Source organism: Oncorhynchus clarkii, chromosome 9 (genome assembly GCF_045791955.1).
Source record: "Oncorhynchus clarkii lewisi isolate Uvic-CL-2024 chromosome 9, UVic_Ocla_1.0, whole genome shotgun sequence".
NCBI lineage: Eukaryota > Metazoa > Chordata > Actinopteri > Salmoniformes > Salmonidae > Oncorhynchus > Oncorhynchus clarkii.
This window is the reverse complement of record NC_092155.1, coordinates 51,610,487-51,629,888: the sequence shown is the minus strand read 5'-3', so window position 1 is coordinate 51,629,888 and position 19,402 is coordinate 51,610,487. Positions and strand designations below refer to the sequence as shown.

Below are 19,402 nucleotides of genomic sequence, written 5' to 3'. Positions count from 1 at the left end.
CAAATATAAATAGTCAAGCTACAGATACCCCAAAAAACTACTTAAGTAGTACTTTAAAGTATTTTTACTTAAGTACTTTACCCCACTGACTCCAATCCACCATATCCCCACCCTGCAAACTCCCACTGGCTCAGTTTTTCCCCATCTATTTCCACACGCCTACGTCCAACATTACAGTCATCCCCCCTTTTCACTGACATATAGCCTTGTCCATTCCTATTTGAAAACCAAATGGTATCATCATGAATTGTCGTTATTGTACAGATTTGATTTTTAAAAAATTTATGCCACTTGTAGTCCAGGTCAATCACTATATGAGTTAGTGGTCAACTTTAATCTGTAACATGGAACATCTTGACAAGCTATATTTTCTAATTGCCACAACAGTGACAGTCAACTTCTGAAGCTCATACCAATTACATTGTGCACCCTGCAGGAACACTAAACTCCCTGACCCACCGAACACATTTCAGCGCACCATTGGATTTAGGGAAAAGTTGGGTGTTACAAAATACGTCAATTCCCTTACTTTGATCACTTTTTTCAAACATTTTTTCCACATTGATTCAATGTCATCACATTAAACGTTTGTGTTGAAATTACGTGGAAAAAACCTTGACTCAACCAGTTTTTGCGCAGATGGGGGCCTTCTGCACATTCAGATTCAAGTTTGTTCCAGTCAGATCGTATTATGTTTCCTGATAAAGACGATCAAATAGAAGGAAAACATTATGTTTCATGGCATGGACAGAAAAGAACACCGCTGTTCCAATTGATTTACAGTGTAAACGTGCACATCTTCTGCACGTTGAGATGACTATGTGCAGTTTATGATTGCCAGAATGAAGTCAAACATTGACGCAATCCTCTGTAAAACAATGCCGTTTTAAAAATAACTGGCCTACTGTAGGTTTGAGAAGAGATAAAAATGCAGATTGCTATTCGTGACCGTCCGTGCACACGGTCCGGGCCAATAGGCTGCTGAGGAAGGAGACACATGGGGATATCTGACATAGCTCCGCTAACCCTGACCTTGAGGAGGACAATAAAAGAGAAGTTAACAGTGCGTTCAACGGTTAGTATACCAGATGCACCAACTAACCATCATTTTATAATAATAGGCCTATTGATAATCACATTTTACAATTCAAATTGTCTCCGGCAGTTTTGAGCTTGTCTTCAATGTGTTTAAGTTGTTGCTCTTATTCATTGTAGGTGCTTTGGTGCTGTTTTTTCCTGCGGAGTTGTCACCATGTCTCGCTTTAATGAAACTAAAGATTTCGGGGATGCAGCCTCGTTCCTACGTCTCACCAATTTGGAGGCTTTGGCCGCCAGGACCCTGGCTTTTGATGGTAGGATAACTGTCAGAAATGCACATCAGTTCAACAATTGTATTTGTCTTGCCATACACTACTACCCATGGACAAAAAAAAAAACAAGAACATATGGAAGCCGACCATTAGATTTTCCACAGTTTTGCAAGTTTTGATGGTGCACATTTTTTTTGTTACGTTTTTGCCCCTCTAAATGCCCATAAACTTTCTATTATTTTGCTCAGGTACCAAACGAGTCTGGATCCCGAATGAGAAGGAGGCTTACATCGAGGTGGAAATCAAAGAACTGGATGGTGACAAAGCCACTGTGGAGACCAAAGATGGAAGGGTTGGTAGGCTAGTTGTTGCAGTTGAATACAACATAATAAGGATAGTTTTAGCACTTGTCTTGTAGTTAATATGGCAGAAAGTGATATCATAATACTGACTCTTCAACACTTGTTGAAACTGACCTCATTAAGTCCATGATATACAGTAGCTAAATCCAAATATACTTATCCTTGTTCTGAAGTGCATGGACTGTTATATATTTTTTAATTTAATAGATTTGCAGACCTAATAGAATGTATATGAAATGTTAGTACCAAAAGTTGAATATGGTGTGGTACAGTGGTGCTTTAAGTCCCTTGAATTATCACCTACCTACTGTATGAATTGACTATAGACTTACACTGTTGTTTTTTCCCCCCTCTCTTTCAAAGACTTTGGTTGTGAAAGAGGATGACATTCAGCAGACAAACCCTCCGAAGTTTGACATGATTGAGGACATGGCCATGCTGACTAACCTCAATGAAGCCTCTGTGCTTTTCAATCTCACCAGGCGCTACAGTATGTGGATGATCTATGTGAGTCACGGTTCTGTACATCACACCATAGAGGGGAGGATAAACTGAGGCTATTCTGAACCAGTGAGACTCTCCCTGTGTATCACACTACATGTGGCCTATTTGTTTTTGAGTTTCACGATACATTGACCTTTTATTTATTTAATTTCCTTTCTATTTAACTCTCTGTCCTTGTCTATATCTCTCACACAACCAATTTGTCTCATCTCTTTCTTTCTCTCTCTCTCTCTGCAGACCTACTCTGGGTTGTTCTGTGTGACAATCAACCCATATAAGTATCTTCCCGTCTATTCGTCTGATGTGATCGCTGCCTACAAAGGCAAGAGGCGCAATGAGACCCCACCCCATATCTACGCCATCGCTGACAACGCCTACAATGATATGTTGCGCAGTAAGTCTCAACCAATACAGTCTTTGGTCTCAATACAGACTCTAAACATAGAAGCTGTGTCATGTTGGAATTAAGAATCCATGTTCTACATTTAGATAAAATATGTTCAGTGCTTACACAATGCCTAAAAATACTTATTTTTCTGCTAACTCTGTGCAATATGTTCTCTTAATAGATTGTGAGAATCAATCCATGCTCATCACGTAAGTCAAAGCCCTGCTCCATTCTAACACGGCCACTAGATTGACGCCTGTATTTGTTTTCAAATAACTGAAAAATGTGTTTTCTACAAATTTGTAATAATTCTAATCAATTGTTACAATTCACACAAAAAGCATACAATTCACACTCCCACCAAAGCCTTTATTTGGCGCTTATTATTTAGGTTTCGACCCCTTCCAAGGACCTCTTGCATTACAGTATTTACTGTGCTGATGGAAACAGTTCATTTTTGTCACTCTTGTCAGAGTGAGGTACATACATTTTTCATTATAATTATGTTGATTTTTTTCAAATACATTTTTGTCTACCACTCCCAGCGGCGAATCCGGTGCTGGCAAAACAGTCAACACGAAACGTGTAATTCAGTATTTTGCCATTGTAGCAGCCCTGGGTGATGCAGCCAAGACAGGAGTAAGGCAGAGAGCTCCCCACACCCTTTTTTTCAACCTAAACCCCTTTTCATCTTTCATTCCTTTTTGCATATTTTTTTTTTTTTTTGGACAGGCTTGTTATATTTGGACTATTTGATAACTACTGGTTGTGTGTATTTTACCTGTAGGTAGCCTAAAGTTTTCCCCCTGGCTTTCCCTGGTTTGCAAAACAAAGAGTTACCTTTGCCGTTTGTCTCCCTGATCCTGCAGACTTCCTTGTCCCACAACATGCCTGTTTATTGTCATCCCTTTTTATTCCATCCTTTTCGCCCTACTTTATCAACTGTCTTTTTATTTGACCATCTAAGTTGATACCCTATTTTGTTTTTTGACTTCTACCCAGATGTGTTTTTATCCTCCTTCCATCATCGTGTTACACATTATTCCTATTATGAAGTCCATCCCTCTAATACATTATCTCTTCAAATGACAATCAGTGAGAAACATCACCTTGTGCTTTCCTTAAAATCATGTTGCCATCCTTACAGCAATTGGCATCAAGTCACACATCTTTTGCTTCCCCAGGGTACCTTAGAGGACCAGATCATTGCGGCTAACCCCGCCATGGAGGCTTTTGGTAATGCCAAAACACTGAGGAACGACAACTCCTCCCGTTTTGTGAGTGCCATATAATTTATCACTACACAGATGGACTCAACATCTCTTCTGAGTAGAATGGATAAGAATGTGTGTTTTGTGTTATGAATCTCTCTCGACTTAGGGCAAGTTCATCAGGATCCACTTCGGTCCTACAGGGAAACTGGCCTCTGCTGATATTGACATATGTAAGCTGTCTGACATCACACCATGTAGAATTGAGTTTTTCACATCCAACAGTAATCCTCCAGGCCAATGCAAACCTCCTCTGCACTGTCACCATGTGTAGATCTTCTGGAGAAGTCCAGAGTAGTCTTTCAGCAGCCTGAAGAGAGGAGCTACCATATCTACTACCAGATTTTATCTCACAAGAAACCAGAGCTTCAAGGTATTGGAAGGCCACAACCAAAGATCACAGCCAAGGGCATATTTAGCAATGGATACATTAAATGAGAAAATATCTATCCCAATAGTTTTATCAGTTCAGAGTTCTCCAAGTGTCCCATGACTTTAACATGATGTCTTCTCGTTGATCTTCCAGACATTTTGTTGATTTCCACCAATCCCTTCGACTACCACTTCTGCTCCCAGGGTGTGACAAAAGTGGAGAACATGAATGACGAAGAGGAACTGTTGGCCACAGATGTAAGCTCTGCCTCTTTCTACAAATGCTCTTTCCTTCTCTCTGCTATGTTGAGTTCCATCTCTATTGTGTGTCTCTCTATCCTGTCTGTTTTCTCCTAACTCACTAGTCTCTGTCTCTCTCCCTCCCTGACCCCTCCCTCAGCATGCTATGGACAGTCTGGGCTTTACTCCTGAGGAGAAGTATGGCTGCTATAAAATAGTGGGGGCCATCATGCACTTTGGCAACATGAAGTTCAAGACGGTTCAGAGAGAGGAGCAAGCAGAAGCTGACGGCACTGAAAGTGAGTCCTCAATTCCATTTACTTAATGGAACATGAATAGAATATATTTACTCGTAACAGTGTCCATATAGGACACCACCCAATACATGCAGTGTGTATGTATGTGCTTTGCTCTTCAGGTGCTGACAAAGCCTCCTACCTGATGGGGATCAGTTCAGCTGACCTCATCAAAGGACTGCTGCACCCTCGGGTCAAAGTGGGGAACGAGTACATCATTAAGGGCCAGACTGTTGAGCAGGTGAGCTCTCTTTCTCTGTCTCTGTAAAACACCCGTAGAACAAGAAGGTATTATAGACTTAAAGGAAAGATTATTCACATGACCAATATTGCTTTCTGAGTCTGTGATATACTGTAACAGCTATCTGTTTCCTTTGTGTAGGTGAACTATTCAGTTGGTGCTCTAGCCAAATCCACCTACGACCGCATGTTCAAGTGGATGGTGGGCCGGATTAACAACAGCCTTTACACGGCACTGCCTCGGCAGTTCTTCATCGGTGTGCTGGACATTGCAGGGTTTGAGATCTTCGCGGTAGGCCTACACATTATAAAGCCTGCTTCTGACCAAACTCTGCATGATTTGATATGGTCTTTCTCCAGACTGTTTCAGCTCATAAACCTGTCCTTCTTTTCCACCCCTCCCCCCTTCCCCATCTCTCCGTTCTCCGCTCAAGTTCAACAACTTTGAGCAGCTGTGTATCAACTTCACCAATGAGAAACTGCAACAGTATTTCAACCACCACATGTTCATCCTGGAGCAGGAGGAGTATAAGAGGGAGGGTATTGACTGGACCTTTATAGACTTTGGCCTGGATCTACAAGCCTGTATCAACCTCATAGAGAAGGTCTGTGTCTCTTGTCTCAGCCATTCAAATAAGGGGCTAGAGCTGAGGGAACTGCCGATGTTGGGGGGGGGGGGTTGTATGTGTGTGTAATATTATACTGTTTGTGTGTTTCCTGCAGTCCATGGGCATACTGTCCATCCTGGAGGAAGAATGCATGTTTCCAAAGGCCACTGATGTCAGCTTTAAGACCAAGCTGTATGACAACCACGTGGGCAAGTCTCCCAACTTCCTCAAGCCACGGCTTGACAAGAAACGCAAATATGAGACCCACTTTGAGCTGGTGCACTATGCAGGAGTGGTAAGTCTTCCAGTCTGTGCTGTTGTGTGTGGAATGGGTGTGTTTCTACCCACGGTTCATTTGAGACATTTACTTTTATACAAATCTATTGGATGTCATCGTTGACCCTGCCTCTCTCTCCACCCCTCTCCAGGTACCATACAACATCAGTGGATGGCTGGACAAAAATAAAGATCCCTTAAATGAGACAATAGTCACCTGCTTCCAGAAGTCATCTAATAAACTGTTGGCAAGCCTCTTTGAGAACTTCATCAGTAGTGATGCAGGTATTTTATTTCAACTTTATATCCTCACATATTTGAAAGTGAAACTAAAGTAAATGGGGAAATGAAGTCCTCGTGATCCACGGATTGATCTTCCAGCTGCTGATCCAAAGACCGAGGCCAGAGGAAAGAGGAAGAAAGGGGTCTCCTTCCAGACTGTGTCACAGCTTCACAAGGTGTGTATAAGAGGGCGGTAGAGACAGACGGGCATTATAAGAGTGTGTCTAAGTGGCGTGTTGTTTAGTAAAGATCAGAAGAAGGGAAGTATTTAAATGTGCTCTGTTGTTTTCCTGATGTCACCGTGACGTGCCTGAGTTGAGAGGGAAGTAGTTAAATGTGCTCTGTTGTTTTCCTGATGTCACGGTGACGTGTCTGAGTTGAGAGGGAAGTAGTTAAGACTTGCAGTGATGTTTAGGTAACTCAACTCATGAACATCACTTTAAGTCTGTGCTACCTCCACTCTTTCATGCCTCTGAGAACGAGGATGAGGTAAGACACACCTTGGAGAAGAGCACCCTCACTTCCTTAATGTAATGTTCCCTCAACACATTGTTGTTTTAGGTGAGGTACAGGATTGGATCAAAAGGATTTGTGGGATTTATCAACTAAGACACTTTTACTTGCTGATTGAATTATAAATCATATCCACTTTCTGCCAATCTGCCCATTTGCAGGAAAATCTGAACAAACTGATGGCCAACCTACGCAGCACCCAGCCTCACTTTGTGCGATGCATTATCCCCAATGAGTCAAAGACTCCAGGTAATGGATTATGACATATCTAAAGCTTTAATACAACTGACTTCACCGTGTCACCGTTGGCTCCATCTCTGCTGCTAGGTGTCTCAGTGCTGCAAGGTTGATTCTTTCTGTCCTCTTTATCCCAGGGGACTTGGAGCCATTCCAGGTCCTCCACCAGTTGCGGTGTAACGGAGTGCTGGAGGGAATCCGTATCTGCAGGAAGGGCTTCCCTAACCGGATCCTATATGCAGAGTTCAAACAACGGTGGGCACAGCACCTCTCTGGACAATGTTGAACTTTAACATACAGAGACACAAAGGCTGTATTTAGACAGGAAGCCTAATTCTGATCTTTTTGTAACTAATTTTTATTTTTTTTACAAATCAGATCAGCTCTGAAAAAGATCTGATGTGATTGGTCAAAAGACCAATTTGTGGAGAAAAACAATATCAGAATTGGACTGCCATTGTGAACGCAGCAAAACACGTGTGGACCGTCTCGTTATCAAGATGGCAATAATGCAGAATAAATGACTTTCTTTGTCTTCCCTGCTGTGTGTTCTGTCCTGTGCAGCTATCGTATCCTGAACCCCATGGCGATCCCAGAGGACTCCTTTGTGGACAGCAGGAAGGCTGTGGAGAAGCTGCTGGGCTCCCTGGACATAGACCACACCCAGTACAAGTTTGGAATCACCAAGGTGGATACTGTATGACTGGCACTAGTGCACCTGGATGAGTTTGCAGCTGAGAGATACCCTTGTGTTTTGAGCTCTCATCTCAGGTGTGCCTTGTGTTGGGGCTGAAGCTTATAGTATGGCCACTCCGAATCGGTTGTTGACAGAAACAGACAGTATGTTCATGTGTATTGGGGCAGACTTAGAGAGATCCACTATAACTGACAGTATGGTCTGGGTGTCCTCAGGTGTTTTTCAAGGCAGGGCTGCTGGGCCTGCTGGAGGACATGAGGGATGAAAGGCTATCGGAGATCCTTACCATGCTGCAGGCTATGCTGCGGGGCAAACTCATGAGGATGGAGAGACGCAAGATGATGGACAAGAGGTAGGTAACACAGGTCAGACGGTTCCACTGGGACTGCCGTGTCTTGAGTTTTCAGGCCCATTGACAAGGTTATTTAGTAGTGTTTTGTGTGGGTTAGTGTGTGTATTTGCCCTCAGGTTTGTCGGTATGTACATGGCATGCGTGGAGTGTGGCGAGCGTGTGTCAGCACTTGCTTGCTTTACATTGTGTGTGTGTGTGTGTGGTCCTTGTGGAAATAGCCCGTTATAACCTCCGGGTGCAAATGGTGCTTACAAAAACAGGAGGGGTTGACACATGGCCCTTAAAGATCAGTAACAGCAGCTGTCATGTCCTCCAGCCCAGCCTCATATTAATAATAACACATTCTCCCCCGGCCCCCTTTTGTCCATGGAGCCTGGAGTTTAGAGCCCCCACATAGCTGGAATAACTGGTCAGGTGATAAGGGATTAAGTCTTCGGTTTCACAGAGGGCTGGAGTTTCATATAATAAAGGACCTCTACCTGACCTTTGTCTGGCCCACAGTGAGTCTCTGCCTTGCTTTTCCTGGGATTCACTATTGATTTATTTCCCCGTCTGGAATGCTTGCTGTGTCATAGCACCCGGTATTGTAAAGCAAATGATCCAATGACCAGTGCTCGCTGGGCCATATTTGGTAAGCAGGGCACACACAGATCTAATTTAGAACAGGAGGAAGGGAGGAATCTGGACCACACCACCAGCCCACGAACATGACCAGTTCATTGGACACAAGTGTAAGGGTGGAAAGCCATAGGACAAAGAATTCTAGCTACCTTTATGGTCTACTGCTTCACAGCCCATTTCCAAAAAGCTCTACTAATACACACTTTAAATGTGTTATACTCTCACTTCTCTATCCCTAATCAAATCAGGCATATGTTGAAGCATTTTCCCTTTCCCGTTCAGTCTCAAAGGTCATTCGGAAAATACAACTTACTTCATCACCATAGTGCACACAAATCATTCACCTCATTCACCTGTGTAACCCTGAATGCCTTCCCCCTCTACCTCCACAGAGAGGCTATAGAGGTGATCCAGTGGAACATCCGTGCTTTTGCAGCGGTGAAGAACTGGCCATGGATGATGCTGTTCTTCAAGCTCCGGCCTCTCCTGAGGAGTGCCACGGCCGAGAAGGAGCTGGCCGCCCTCAAGGAGGAGTTTGCCAAGCTGAAGGAGGCGTTTGGCAAGTCAGAGACCAAGCGCAAGGAGGTGGAGGAGAGACAGGTGGCCCTGATCCAGGAGAAGAACGACCTGGCCCTGCAGCTGCAGGCAGTGAGTGTTTACAGATGAGATCAGAGAACACACTGTACAACGGAATAACATTAAGATGAGGATTAATGAGACAGGATTAGTAAAGATGAAGACAATATGATGAGACAAGATTAATGTAGACTTAATAAGAATCGACCAGAGACGATTAGGCAATACATCAAGATAAGAGATGCGAAGGGGAAGTACTAAACAGGAAGTCTCTGTGTCACCCCTGACCTCAGGAGCAGGACAACCTGGCGGATGCAGAAGACCGCTGTGACCTGCTGATCAAGGCCAAGCTGCAGCTGGAGGCCAAGATCAAAGAGCTGATGGAGAGACTGGAAGATGAGGAGGAGATGAACGCCAGCCTGACTGCCAATAAACGCAAGCTGGAGGACGAGTGTGCAGAGCTGAAGAAGGATATCGACGACCTGGAGATCACCCTGGCCAAGGTGGAGAAGGAGAGACATGGCACGGAGAACAAGGTGAGCAGGGGAATGGTGGCTCACTGCTTGCAGAGACATTATTCAGCATTCCTGTAAACCTCTTGGTTTTACCTGGGCAGTCAATTTACTGTACCGTGTATATTATATTACAGAGATTATTTCTCACATTGCTGGTATATTTCCTTCCTTTTGTTCTGATATGTTATTTGTTCCACATTGTTTGTTCCCCTGTCTTTCCTCAGGTGAAGAACCTGATGGAGGAAATTGGTGTTCTGGACAAGTCCATCCTGAGCCTGACCAAGGAGAAGAAGGCTCTGCAGGAGGCCCACCAGCAGGCCCTGACTGACCTGCAGGTCGAGGATGACAAGGTCAACATGTTGAACAAGGCCAAGATCAAGCTGGAGCAGCAAGTGGACGATGTGAGTAAAGGGACATGAAAAATACACACTTTCACCTCAAACAGTAACCTAACTAACTATCTCCTTAGTTAAGCACACAGCGATATGAGATATCTTATACTGATGTAACCCCCCCAAGTTGGAAGGTTCCTTGGAGCAGGAGAAGAAGGTGCGTATGGATCTGGAGCGGATCAAGCGTAAGCTGGAGGGGGATCTGAAGCTGTCCATGGAGTCTGTCATGGACCTGGAGAATGACAAGCAGCAGCTGGAGGAGAAACTCAAGAAGTGAGAATCATCTCTTCAATCTGTTAGTTAATAAGGCCTTTATAAGAGGTCTGTGAAATCCTTGTTAACTGACCAAGTATAAATAAACTACTTACTGACTGTCAATTAGTGTGCAAATGAATCACTTATCAGCATTTTACAGTGAAATGTTTATCTATGTTAAATATTTTTTGTACCGTCTATTCCTCTGACTCCTCACTATCTCCCCCTGTACAGAAGAGACTTTGAAATGAGTCAGTTCAGTTCGAAGGTAGAAGATGAGCAAGCCCTAGTCATTCAACTCCAAAAGAAAATAAAGGAATTGCAAGTATGTCTATCTGCCTCTGTTTTCTCTTCTTTTGTAAAGTTAGTTAGAAAAAATGTATTAAGCATCACTCCACAATGATACAATAGTTGACCATACCAACAAACAAACAAAATATTTTAAAAGCTACATTGTAGACCACCAGTTTTTCCACACTAAATGCGGTCATAGTTAAACGTGGTATTTCCTTTGGAGTCATCTATAATGCATCACATCTATGTACATCTATGCGTAATCAAAAACAACAAAGTACAGAAGATAAAAGGACATTTAGCACTTATAAAGACATCTCCATTGGAAGATAAGGTATGTTACTAAATTGCTCATGTAAATGTTCCCCTGCCTCTCCCTCAGACTCGAATCGAGGAAGTGGAGGAGGAGTTGGAGGCGGAGAGGCTGTGGAGGACCAAGGCAGAAAAGCAGCGTGGCGACGTGTCCCGGGAGCTGGAGGAACTGAGCGAGAGGCTGGAGGAGGCAGGCGGGGCCTCGGCCGCCCAGATCGCCATGAACAAGAAGCGCGAGCAGGACTTCCTGAAGATGCGGAGAGACTTGGAGGAGGTGGGGCTTCACCACGAGGCCACAGCGGCCGCCCTGAGGAGGAAGCACGCTGACAGCGTGGCAGAGCTTGGCGGGCAGATTGATATGCTACAGCGTGTCAAACAGAAGCTGGAGAAGGAGAAGGCGGAGTACAGGATGGAAGCAGAGGACCTGGCTTCTAACCTGGAGCGCCTCTCCAAGTCCAAGGTGAGGGGGTGAGAGGGTTCGCCTGGTCACTGAGATGTGGCGGTCTCCTCAGTGTCCCAGACACAAGGCTAGTTGGGATGGTCTGAATTGCAACAGAATGAGAAGTTAGAAAATACTGAGTTTTATGTAATGTATGCTAAGGCAGAGTTTTGCTTGATAACAGGCTACCACAGAGAAGATGTGTCATCTGTATGAGGATCAGATGAACGAGGCCCGGGCCAAAGTAGAGGAGCTCCAGAGACAACTGACTGACATCAGCAACCAGAGAGCCTGCGCTGTCACTGAGAGCTGTAAGGGTCACATGGGCCACGGCATGGCAGAAGGTCAACCGACTTTGGGAAACTCACCAAATGTATCTCTCTTTGTCTCTCTCTCTATCTCTCTGTGTGTAGCTGAGTACAGTCGTAGGCTGGAGGAGCAGGAGGCTATGGTCAGTCAGCTGCAGCGCACTAAGATCTCCTTCAGCCAGAACACTGAGGAACTGAAAAAACAGCTGGAGGAGGAGAACAAGGTCAGAGGTCACACTTAAGTCAAATATTAAGTGATCAACCTGATATGTAAAAATATAGGAAAAAAGGCTTTTTCCTGTCAGACCCCATAACAAGAATATGAATGATGTGATTTCTTCCTTGTCTGTCCCAGGCTAAGAATGCCCTGGCCCATGCCCTCCAGTCCTCCAGACATGACTGTGACCTGCTTAGGGAGCAGTATGAGCAGGAGCAGGAGGCCAAATCTGAGCTGCAGCAGGCCCTAGTCAAGGCCAATGCTGAGGTGGCTCAGTGGAGGACCAAGTATGAGATCGATGCCATCCAGAGGACTGAGGAGCTGGAGGAAACAAAGTAAGTCTGATGCTCTCAAATGATCTGTTTGTCTACATAAATTAGCGTGAAAAAAGCTTTTGAACAATACTGGCTTATTGCTCTTCTGATAAACTTTCATGTTAACCCCTGACTGTGACCTTAAAGGAAGAAGCTGGCGGTGCGTCTTCAGAACACTGAAGAGGCAGTGGAGACATCTCATGCTAAATGCTCCTCTCTGGAGAAAACCAAGCACCGTCTGCAGACCGAAATCGAAGACCTGATGGTGGACCTGGAGCGCTCCAATGCTGCTGCCCTTGCCCTGGACAAGAGACAACGCAACTTTGACAAGGTAAGCAGTGAGCCCATAGGCATTAGTAGTTAGTAAGTCGTCAAAAGAAGGATTTTCAAATTTGCATGACAACCCTTGTGCACAATAAGTCCTAAACATGAGTACTGACAATGTAAAATGCTGCAGGTGCTGTCAGAGTGGAGGCAGAAGTATGAGGACTGCCAGTCGGAGCTGGAGAGCTCTCAGAAGGAGTCTCGCAGCCTGAGCACTGAACTCTTCAAGTTGAAGAACTCCTACGAGGAGGCCATAGACCACCTGGAGACACTCAAACGGGAAAGCAAGAACCTGCAAGGTAAACACTGCTCTAAATAATACGAGTAAACCATTGTCGTTTGAGGGACGAGCGTGGTTGTAGGAGTGACACCACCTGTTTTAAGACAATGCTAATAAACGTCACAAGAGTGAACACAAAGGCCTGTCTATCTAGCCCATAGTGTTATTTGTTTCCCCAGAGGAGATAGCTGACCTAGCTGACCAGATCAGCCAGGGTGGGAAGACCATCCATGAGCTGGAGAGGATGAAGAAGGTTCTGGATGTCGAGAAGAGTGACATCAAGGCTGCTCTGGAGGAAGCTGAGGTGAGCACACAGAACTGACTGTGGTTGGAAAGTGTCTATTCTTACCACAAGGGTACAGAGACACCAGTGGAAACCTGAGAGGAGTGATCTGACAGGGGTGTTAGGTTGGTGTGACCCTGTAACTCCGCTAAATGTGACACTGTTCTATTGCTCCGAGTCAGGGCACCCTTGAGCATGAGGAGAGCAAGACCCTACGTGTCCAACTGGAGCTGAACCAGTTCAAGACTGAGGTCGACAGGAAGATAGCTGAAAAGGACGAGGAAATTGACAGCCTCCGGTAAGGACTAATGATCCATGATAGTTTTCCAGTATGCTTTTAAAAGCAGCACAGATTTGTCATTATTCATGATGGTGTTTTAGGCTCCTCTCTCTAAGCAGCCTTTTTGTCCCTTTCCCTGCAGCCGGAACCACCAGCGCTCCCTGGAGTCCCTGCAGACAACCCTGGAGACCGAGGCAAGGTCCAGGAACGAGGCAGTACGGCTGAAGAAGAAGATGGAGGGAGACATGAACGAGATGGAGGTCCAGCTGAACCATGCCAACCGCCATGCTGCCGAGTACCAGAGACTACTGCACCACTTGCAGGGCCAGATTAAGGCCAGTGGAGAACTAACACAATTCATGCTTTTAAATGATCAACATTGTCATAGATTTTTCACACAAACACGTGTAAGGAAACACAATTCATACTTAGGGTAGATATTTAACATTTTAGACATCAAATGCTCTTATCCAGAGTGACTTACAATTAATGCATTCATCTTAAGATAGGTGAGACAACAAGTGTTGGAGTAGTTCAGCTAGTAATTTAACTACATTCTGCAGTAGCTTGGTGGAAGATGACAGTGGTGGAAAAGGACTCAATTGTCATACTTGAGTAACAGTAAAGATACCCTAATAGAAATTGACTCATGTGAAGGTCACCCAGTAAAATAAGACTTGAGTAAAAGTCTAAAAGTATCTTCTTTTAATCCTTAAGTCTATTGATACACTCATGTCTCAATCTAAGTAACATAATAAAGAAATCCCCATCAATATCTATCAGTTTAAACTGGAGATATCAGTTTTTTTTTGCATGGGCTGCGTCTCAATCCACCACATCCTACTATGTCATCCTTCCACATTTTCGGTGCAAGGTGGCCGAGCAACAGCGGTGTTTGTCAGACCATGAGACATCCCAAAAAATGGTCTTCTCACGAAAACGTCTGTAGTGTCCGAACTCTATGGACAGGGAAGACTCTCACAAACACGATGGTGTTCTCCATTTTGCTCTACGATTCCCACAAATGTCACGGGACTCATCTGAACGCAACCCATACGAACAAATCAAAGGCAGTAGGGATGACAAAACGTTATATTGATAGGTGCGTGAATTGAACAATATGGCTGTCCTGCCTGAGCATTTGAAATGTAACAAGTACTTTTGGGTGTCAGGGAAAACTGTATGGGAGTAAAAAGTACATATTAAAAAATATAAATAGACCCCCAAACAACTACTTAAGTAGTACTTTAAAGTATTTTCAATTAAGTACTTTACACCACTGGTAGTTGAACTCAAATCAAATCTAGGTAGTGTTTTCAGTAGTTTGTTTTTTGCCATGTAGCTGTGTAGCTAACTACTGGAACTACATATTACTTTTTTAGCAAAAAACGAAAGAAAAAATGTGTTAAGTAGAATTGTTATTAATAAACCATTTGTTCAGTGACCATTAACCACTGTTGTCTGATGGGGTCTACAGGACCTGCAGTTGGAGCTGGATTGCCGCATCCACCAGAATGAGGAGCTGAAGGAGCAGTGGGGCCTGACGGAGCGCAGGAACAACCTGCTGGTGGCCGAGGTGCAGGAGCTATGCACCGTGGTGGAGCAGACTGACCGCGGACGCAAGATGGCCGAACATGAACTGCTGGAGGCCACTGAGAGAGTCAACCTGCTGCATGCCCAGGTAGGAGACGCCTCAGGGAACTGGCTGGTTAGGGCCTGACATGGGATGGATGAGAGGATGAAAGGTTTGAAGGATGTACATTGTTACAGGATTGTTGGATATATCTTAGCCACATAGAAACCCTAGTATTTTATTCTGCTTGAACAGAACACAAGCCTGGTCAACCATAAGAAAAAGATGGAGTGTGACCTGTCCATGCTGGCTGGAGAGGTGGATGAGGCAGGACAGGAGTGCCGTAATGCAGAGGAAAAAGCCAAGAAGGCCATCACAGATGTGAGTTACCTAGACAGTGACCCCCTGATCTCACAATATTCAATGCTTTAATTGTATGATGGGGTAACCAGTCCATTTTGAAACTATGGTTGTGATAATTCCCCTCATCTCCTGTCCAGGCGGCCATGATGGCAGAGGAGCTGAAGAAGGAGCAGGACACCAGCTCTCACCTGGAGAGGATGAAGAAGAATATGGAGCAGACCATCAAGGACCTGCAGCTCCGGCTGGATGAGGCAGAGCAGATCGCCCTCAAAGGAGGGAAGAAACAGATCCAGAAGCTGGAGATCAGGGTGAGGTTCACATTAAAGTGAATAAGCCATGCAAATTCAATTAAATGTCTTCACTTCTGAAATTGTCAACATTTTACTGAAAAAATTGCACAATTAGAGCAAAAATACTGTCCTCATGCTTCCAGCAGAAAGATGCACAACTTAATCTTTGATTATGGCTGAACTATGCATCTTCCAGCCTTCCCAAGAGGCTAAAATCTCATGATTAGGTTGCAAGGCTTCTATAGTATTTTAACAAGGTCTACTTTTTGGGGGGGTTCGCTTGCCTCACTTTTCAAAAAAGTGAATCCCTTAAACATTTAATAAAATGTATATTGGAGTAATGGATTTCACACAGCACAACATCAATGAATGGCTAACTGACCGACCTCTGTGACCCACAGATGAGGGATCTGGAGAGTGAGCTGTTGTGTGAGCAGAAGAAGAGTGAAGAGTTTCAGAAGGGAGTACGCAAATATGAGAGGAGGGTCAAGGAGCTCTCCTACCAGGTAAACAACCACAGCAGTCAGTGCCCACCCGTGGAGGCTGCTGAGGGGAGGACGGCTCATAATAATGGCTGGAATGGAGCGAATACTATCAAACATGTGCTGGATACTATTCCATTCACTCCAGTACGCTCCACTCCAGCCATTATTATGAGCCATCCTTCCCTCAGCAACCTCCACTGCTGCCCACCTACACAGTACCCCCATTTCATAGCAACATGTTGTATATGAACCAGAAGAATAAAAGCAGTTGTGGACCACTTTCACTGCATCAACAGATGATTGGGGACAATTAAGGTAGTAGATGCCTTGACAGTCCATTATTGAGTGTTTGTTGCTGTTTGTTCAGGCTGAGGAGGACAGGAAGAACCTGCTGAGAATGCAGGAACTCATTGACAAGCTGCAGGCTAAAGTCAAGAGCTACAAGAGGCTGGCTGAGGAGGCGGTGAGTATTATAGGTTATCTTCAGTCACACACAACAGCCCATCTGAACCAACAATCTCTTACCATTACTGAACAATAAATTGACATTTTGTAATATTAAGTAATTTCCCTCTCTCCCCACTAGGAGGAGCAGGTGAACTGTAATGTCACGAAGTACAGGAAGATGGTTCATGAGCTGGACAATGCAGAGGAGAGGGCAGACATGGCAGAGACTTGGGTCAACAAACTGCGTGTGACTGTGCGCACCCGGGACCCAGGGCCAGCCAAGGTGAGCCCTGATTTCAGTTTAGTTAAACTCACTTTATAATGTGTTTATGTCCATGGCTAGTGCTTCAGAGGGGTTGGGTTAAATGACACATTTCAGTAGAATGCATTCAGTTGTACAACTGACTAGGTATCCCCCTTTCAACCTTGCTTGTCCTTCCAGATTGCAGAATGAAATGGAAACCTGGTAGTGTTCCTGTACGAAACTCTATCAGATGACTGCAATGTGTGTTAAAGGTCCAACGCAACCGTTCTCTCAATATCAAATCCTTACTGTGTTTGTTTTCAATTCAAATTCCTTATTGGTCTATTAACTACTTTACCGCCTGGTGATGTCACCACGCAGGCCAAAACCTCATCTGACCAAAACAGGCTGTAATTTCAGGTGGCCTTTTCAAACAGCTCCTACACTAAAAGGGACATTATCACAATTTCACAGTATTATTCCAATCGCAGTGTGGAAATATATTTTAAAATTTGACTGCACTGGGCCTTTAAGTGTGTTTTGACTAGTGTGTGTTCAAATAGCAAAAATGTGTGATAGACCAACACAAGCCAATGCCTTGTTAAAAGCTGAAATACTCAAATGTCCTTTAACATGACTGTTCACTGTCAACAATAATACATTGTATAACCTACATCCATGTAATGTAGTGCGTAAAAGCACTTAAATAAAGAGACAAGACAGATTCAAAGTTGTTCTGTTTTTTTCTTCTCATTTGCTTAACAAAGTGAAGTTAGAGGGTGGCAGTGATACCTGTGTATTAGATGAACAAACACCCTCTCTGAGCAGGGCTCAGACAGACCAGGGGTTTTTCTGGATCAAATTGGGGCTTAGGTGGTGGGCGTGCTCAGTGCTAACCGGAAATTTCTGAGGCCCTCTTGCCCGCAATGTTGCAGTTTTGAAAGCTAGTGGTGCTCCCATGTCATAATAAAAATACTCATGAAAGAATCTTTTTATTTTAGATTGACTTGAATTTATATTTGTGATTTTGTAGTTCTCAAAGATCATTTAAAAAAAAAATATAGGTCCATTATCTTTTCTACATACTTTCTGCTTTTTAATTGTTTTAAGTTTACACTGAAAACATTTCACCATCCTGAATGTAAAAATATTTATACTGTTTGGTCAGCCCAAGACTTTTCTATGCAGAAAAAACCCTGGTGGGCCCAGTGTCACATACAGACCCACACATCCTGAGAATGGACACAACGTTTAGGAGCCTCATGCTGTAAGTATAGCACCTTTCCTAACGTTACTAAGGATGCCAGTGTGTGTTGGACATAACTAATTGATTCATCTGGTGAGTCCTGAGCCTTGTGTCCACCTCGTCCTAAATCCTTTGTCATTTACAGGGATCATGTTATGATGGATTTCTTTAAATATACTATTTTTAGAACAAAATAAAACTATTGCTTGTCCCTGAAATATTGGTCTTCTATTAAGGACTCTATTAAATTAGATCCACAGTGGTTGTTTTCTGGTCAGTGGAACTGCGTTAAGAGCTGTCAAATCCACAAGCGGCTCCAGACATTATACCTAAAGCGGACATTGCCATTGGCTGCACGGAGTCCCACACAGCCTTGTTTAAGTTTGAGCACTGGAATGTAATCTACACCTCCATTAAGCAGATAGACATCCTAATTTTGGTGAATGATTTTCAATGTTAGCGTCATTATTTCTATATAGCCTACACGTTCTTGTTCTGAACATTAAAGCAAGTGGGACGCTGTGGCTTTGTGACAAGTGTCGTGGAAATTTCCTCTATTTACCAAATCATGAGAGCAAACCACACACAAGTCAGAGTTAGTTATCACAAAAGTCCATCTTTAATTATATGAGCTCTATCACAACCCTGTGACTCTCAGATCAATTCAGTGTCTATCAATTAATTCTCTGAGAGTCCCTTACACATTGTAACTGAGATCCTTTATAGCAAAGACACACACATAGCCAGACAGCATAGGCATAATTTATCGTTCAGCTTTGTCTCCTAAACTATGTTATTTTCTCAAACTCAGAACCATAAACCAATCCTCCATATCAACAGGCATATATCAAATCCATCCGATCTTGACAAGATCACAGAGACACACTGACTGGCACACAGACATTGTGGAGCCAAGAGATACACGCTTGACCTCTCCCCGGCCCAAGTAACTTAGTCTTGACATAGAACAGATGACTGCAAACCCCGCCACAGTATTATACAAAAACAACATTCTGATGAGAAGTAACTTACAAACATATGATGAATATAAAACATCTTACCTATGTTACCAACTAATTCTGATTATTCCCCAACACAAGGATCGCAAGAGCACCAATTTGACAGCTTCAACACAGTTACACCTCCCAAAGAAACATCAGCCATCACCGGTTAACACTTGATCTGATTGAATCTAGGTCTCAATGTCCCTAAAACATTAACATACTGGTATGGTAATGCATTTCTTTCAGTCAGTGTACTTACACATCATGTTCGTGTGACTGCACATCAAAATGTAATTACATGCATTACATTGGCATACAAACTCAAATGGATAGTTATAACCTTTCCTTACTGTAGAACTATGACACTAGACAATTTGCGAATCTCTGAAATT

The 19,402-nt window shown here is 43.8% G+C and overlaps 1 protein-coding gene across 1 annotated transcript; it reads left to right on the top strand.

Moving 5' to 3' along the window:
• The first annotated feature begins 1,042 nt into the window (after positions 1-1,042).
• LOC139416512 (myosin-7-like) lies at positions 1,043-17,492 on the top strand. Its single transcript, XM_071165207.1, has 43 exons — positions 1,043-1,075; positions 1,216-1,352; positions 1,559-1,662; positions 2,036-2,179; positions 2,414-2,570; positions 2,746-2,773; positions 3,110-3,203; positions 3,749-3,841; positions 3,945-4,008; positions 4,110-4,208; positions 4,362-4,465; positions 4,608-4,746; positions 4,866-4,984; positions 5,126-5,275; positions 5,418-5,588; positions 5,707-5,886; positions 6,020-6,152; positions 6,249-6,325; positions 6,824-6,911; positions 7,037-7,154; positions 7,464-7,587; positions 7,812-7,948; positions 8,962-9,217; positions 9,439-9,681; positions 9,885-10,061; positions 10,180-10,325; positions 10,542-10,632; positions 10,984-11,373; positions 11,537-11,663; positions 11,766-11,884; positions 12,016-12,212; positions 12,339-12,522; positions 12,649-12,814; positions 12,975-13,099; positions 13,261-13,376; positions 13,501-13,693; positions 14,836-15,039; positions 15,187-15,312; positions 15,432-15,602; positions 15,986-16,090; positions 16,437-16,532; positions 16,656-16,799; positions 16,959-17,492. Exons 2-43 carry the CDS (start codon positions 1,253-1,255, stop codon positions 16,968-16,970), a joined length of 5,811 nt encoding a protein of 1,936 aa, XP_071021308.1. The 5' UTR covers positions 1,043-1,075; positions 1,216-1,252; the 3' UTR covers positions 16,971-17,492.
• The last annotated feature ends 1,910 nt before the right edge of the window (positions 17,493-19,402 follow it).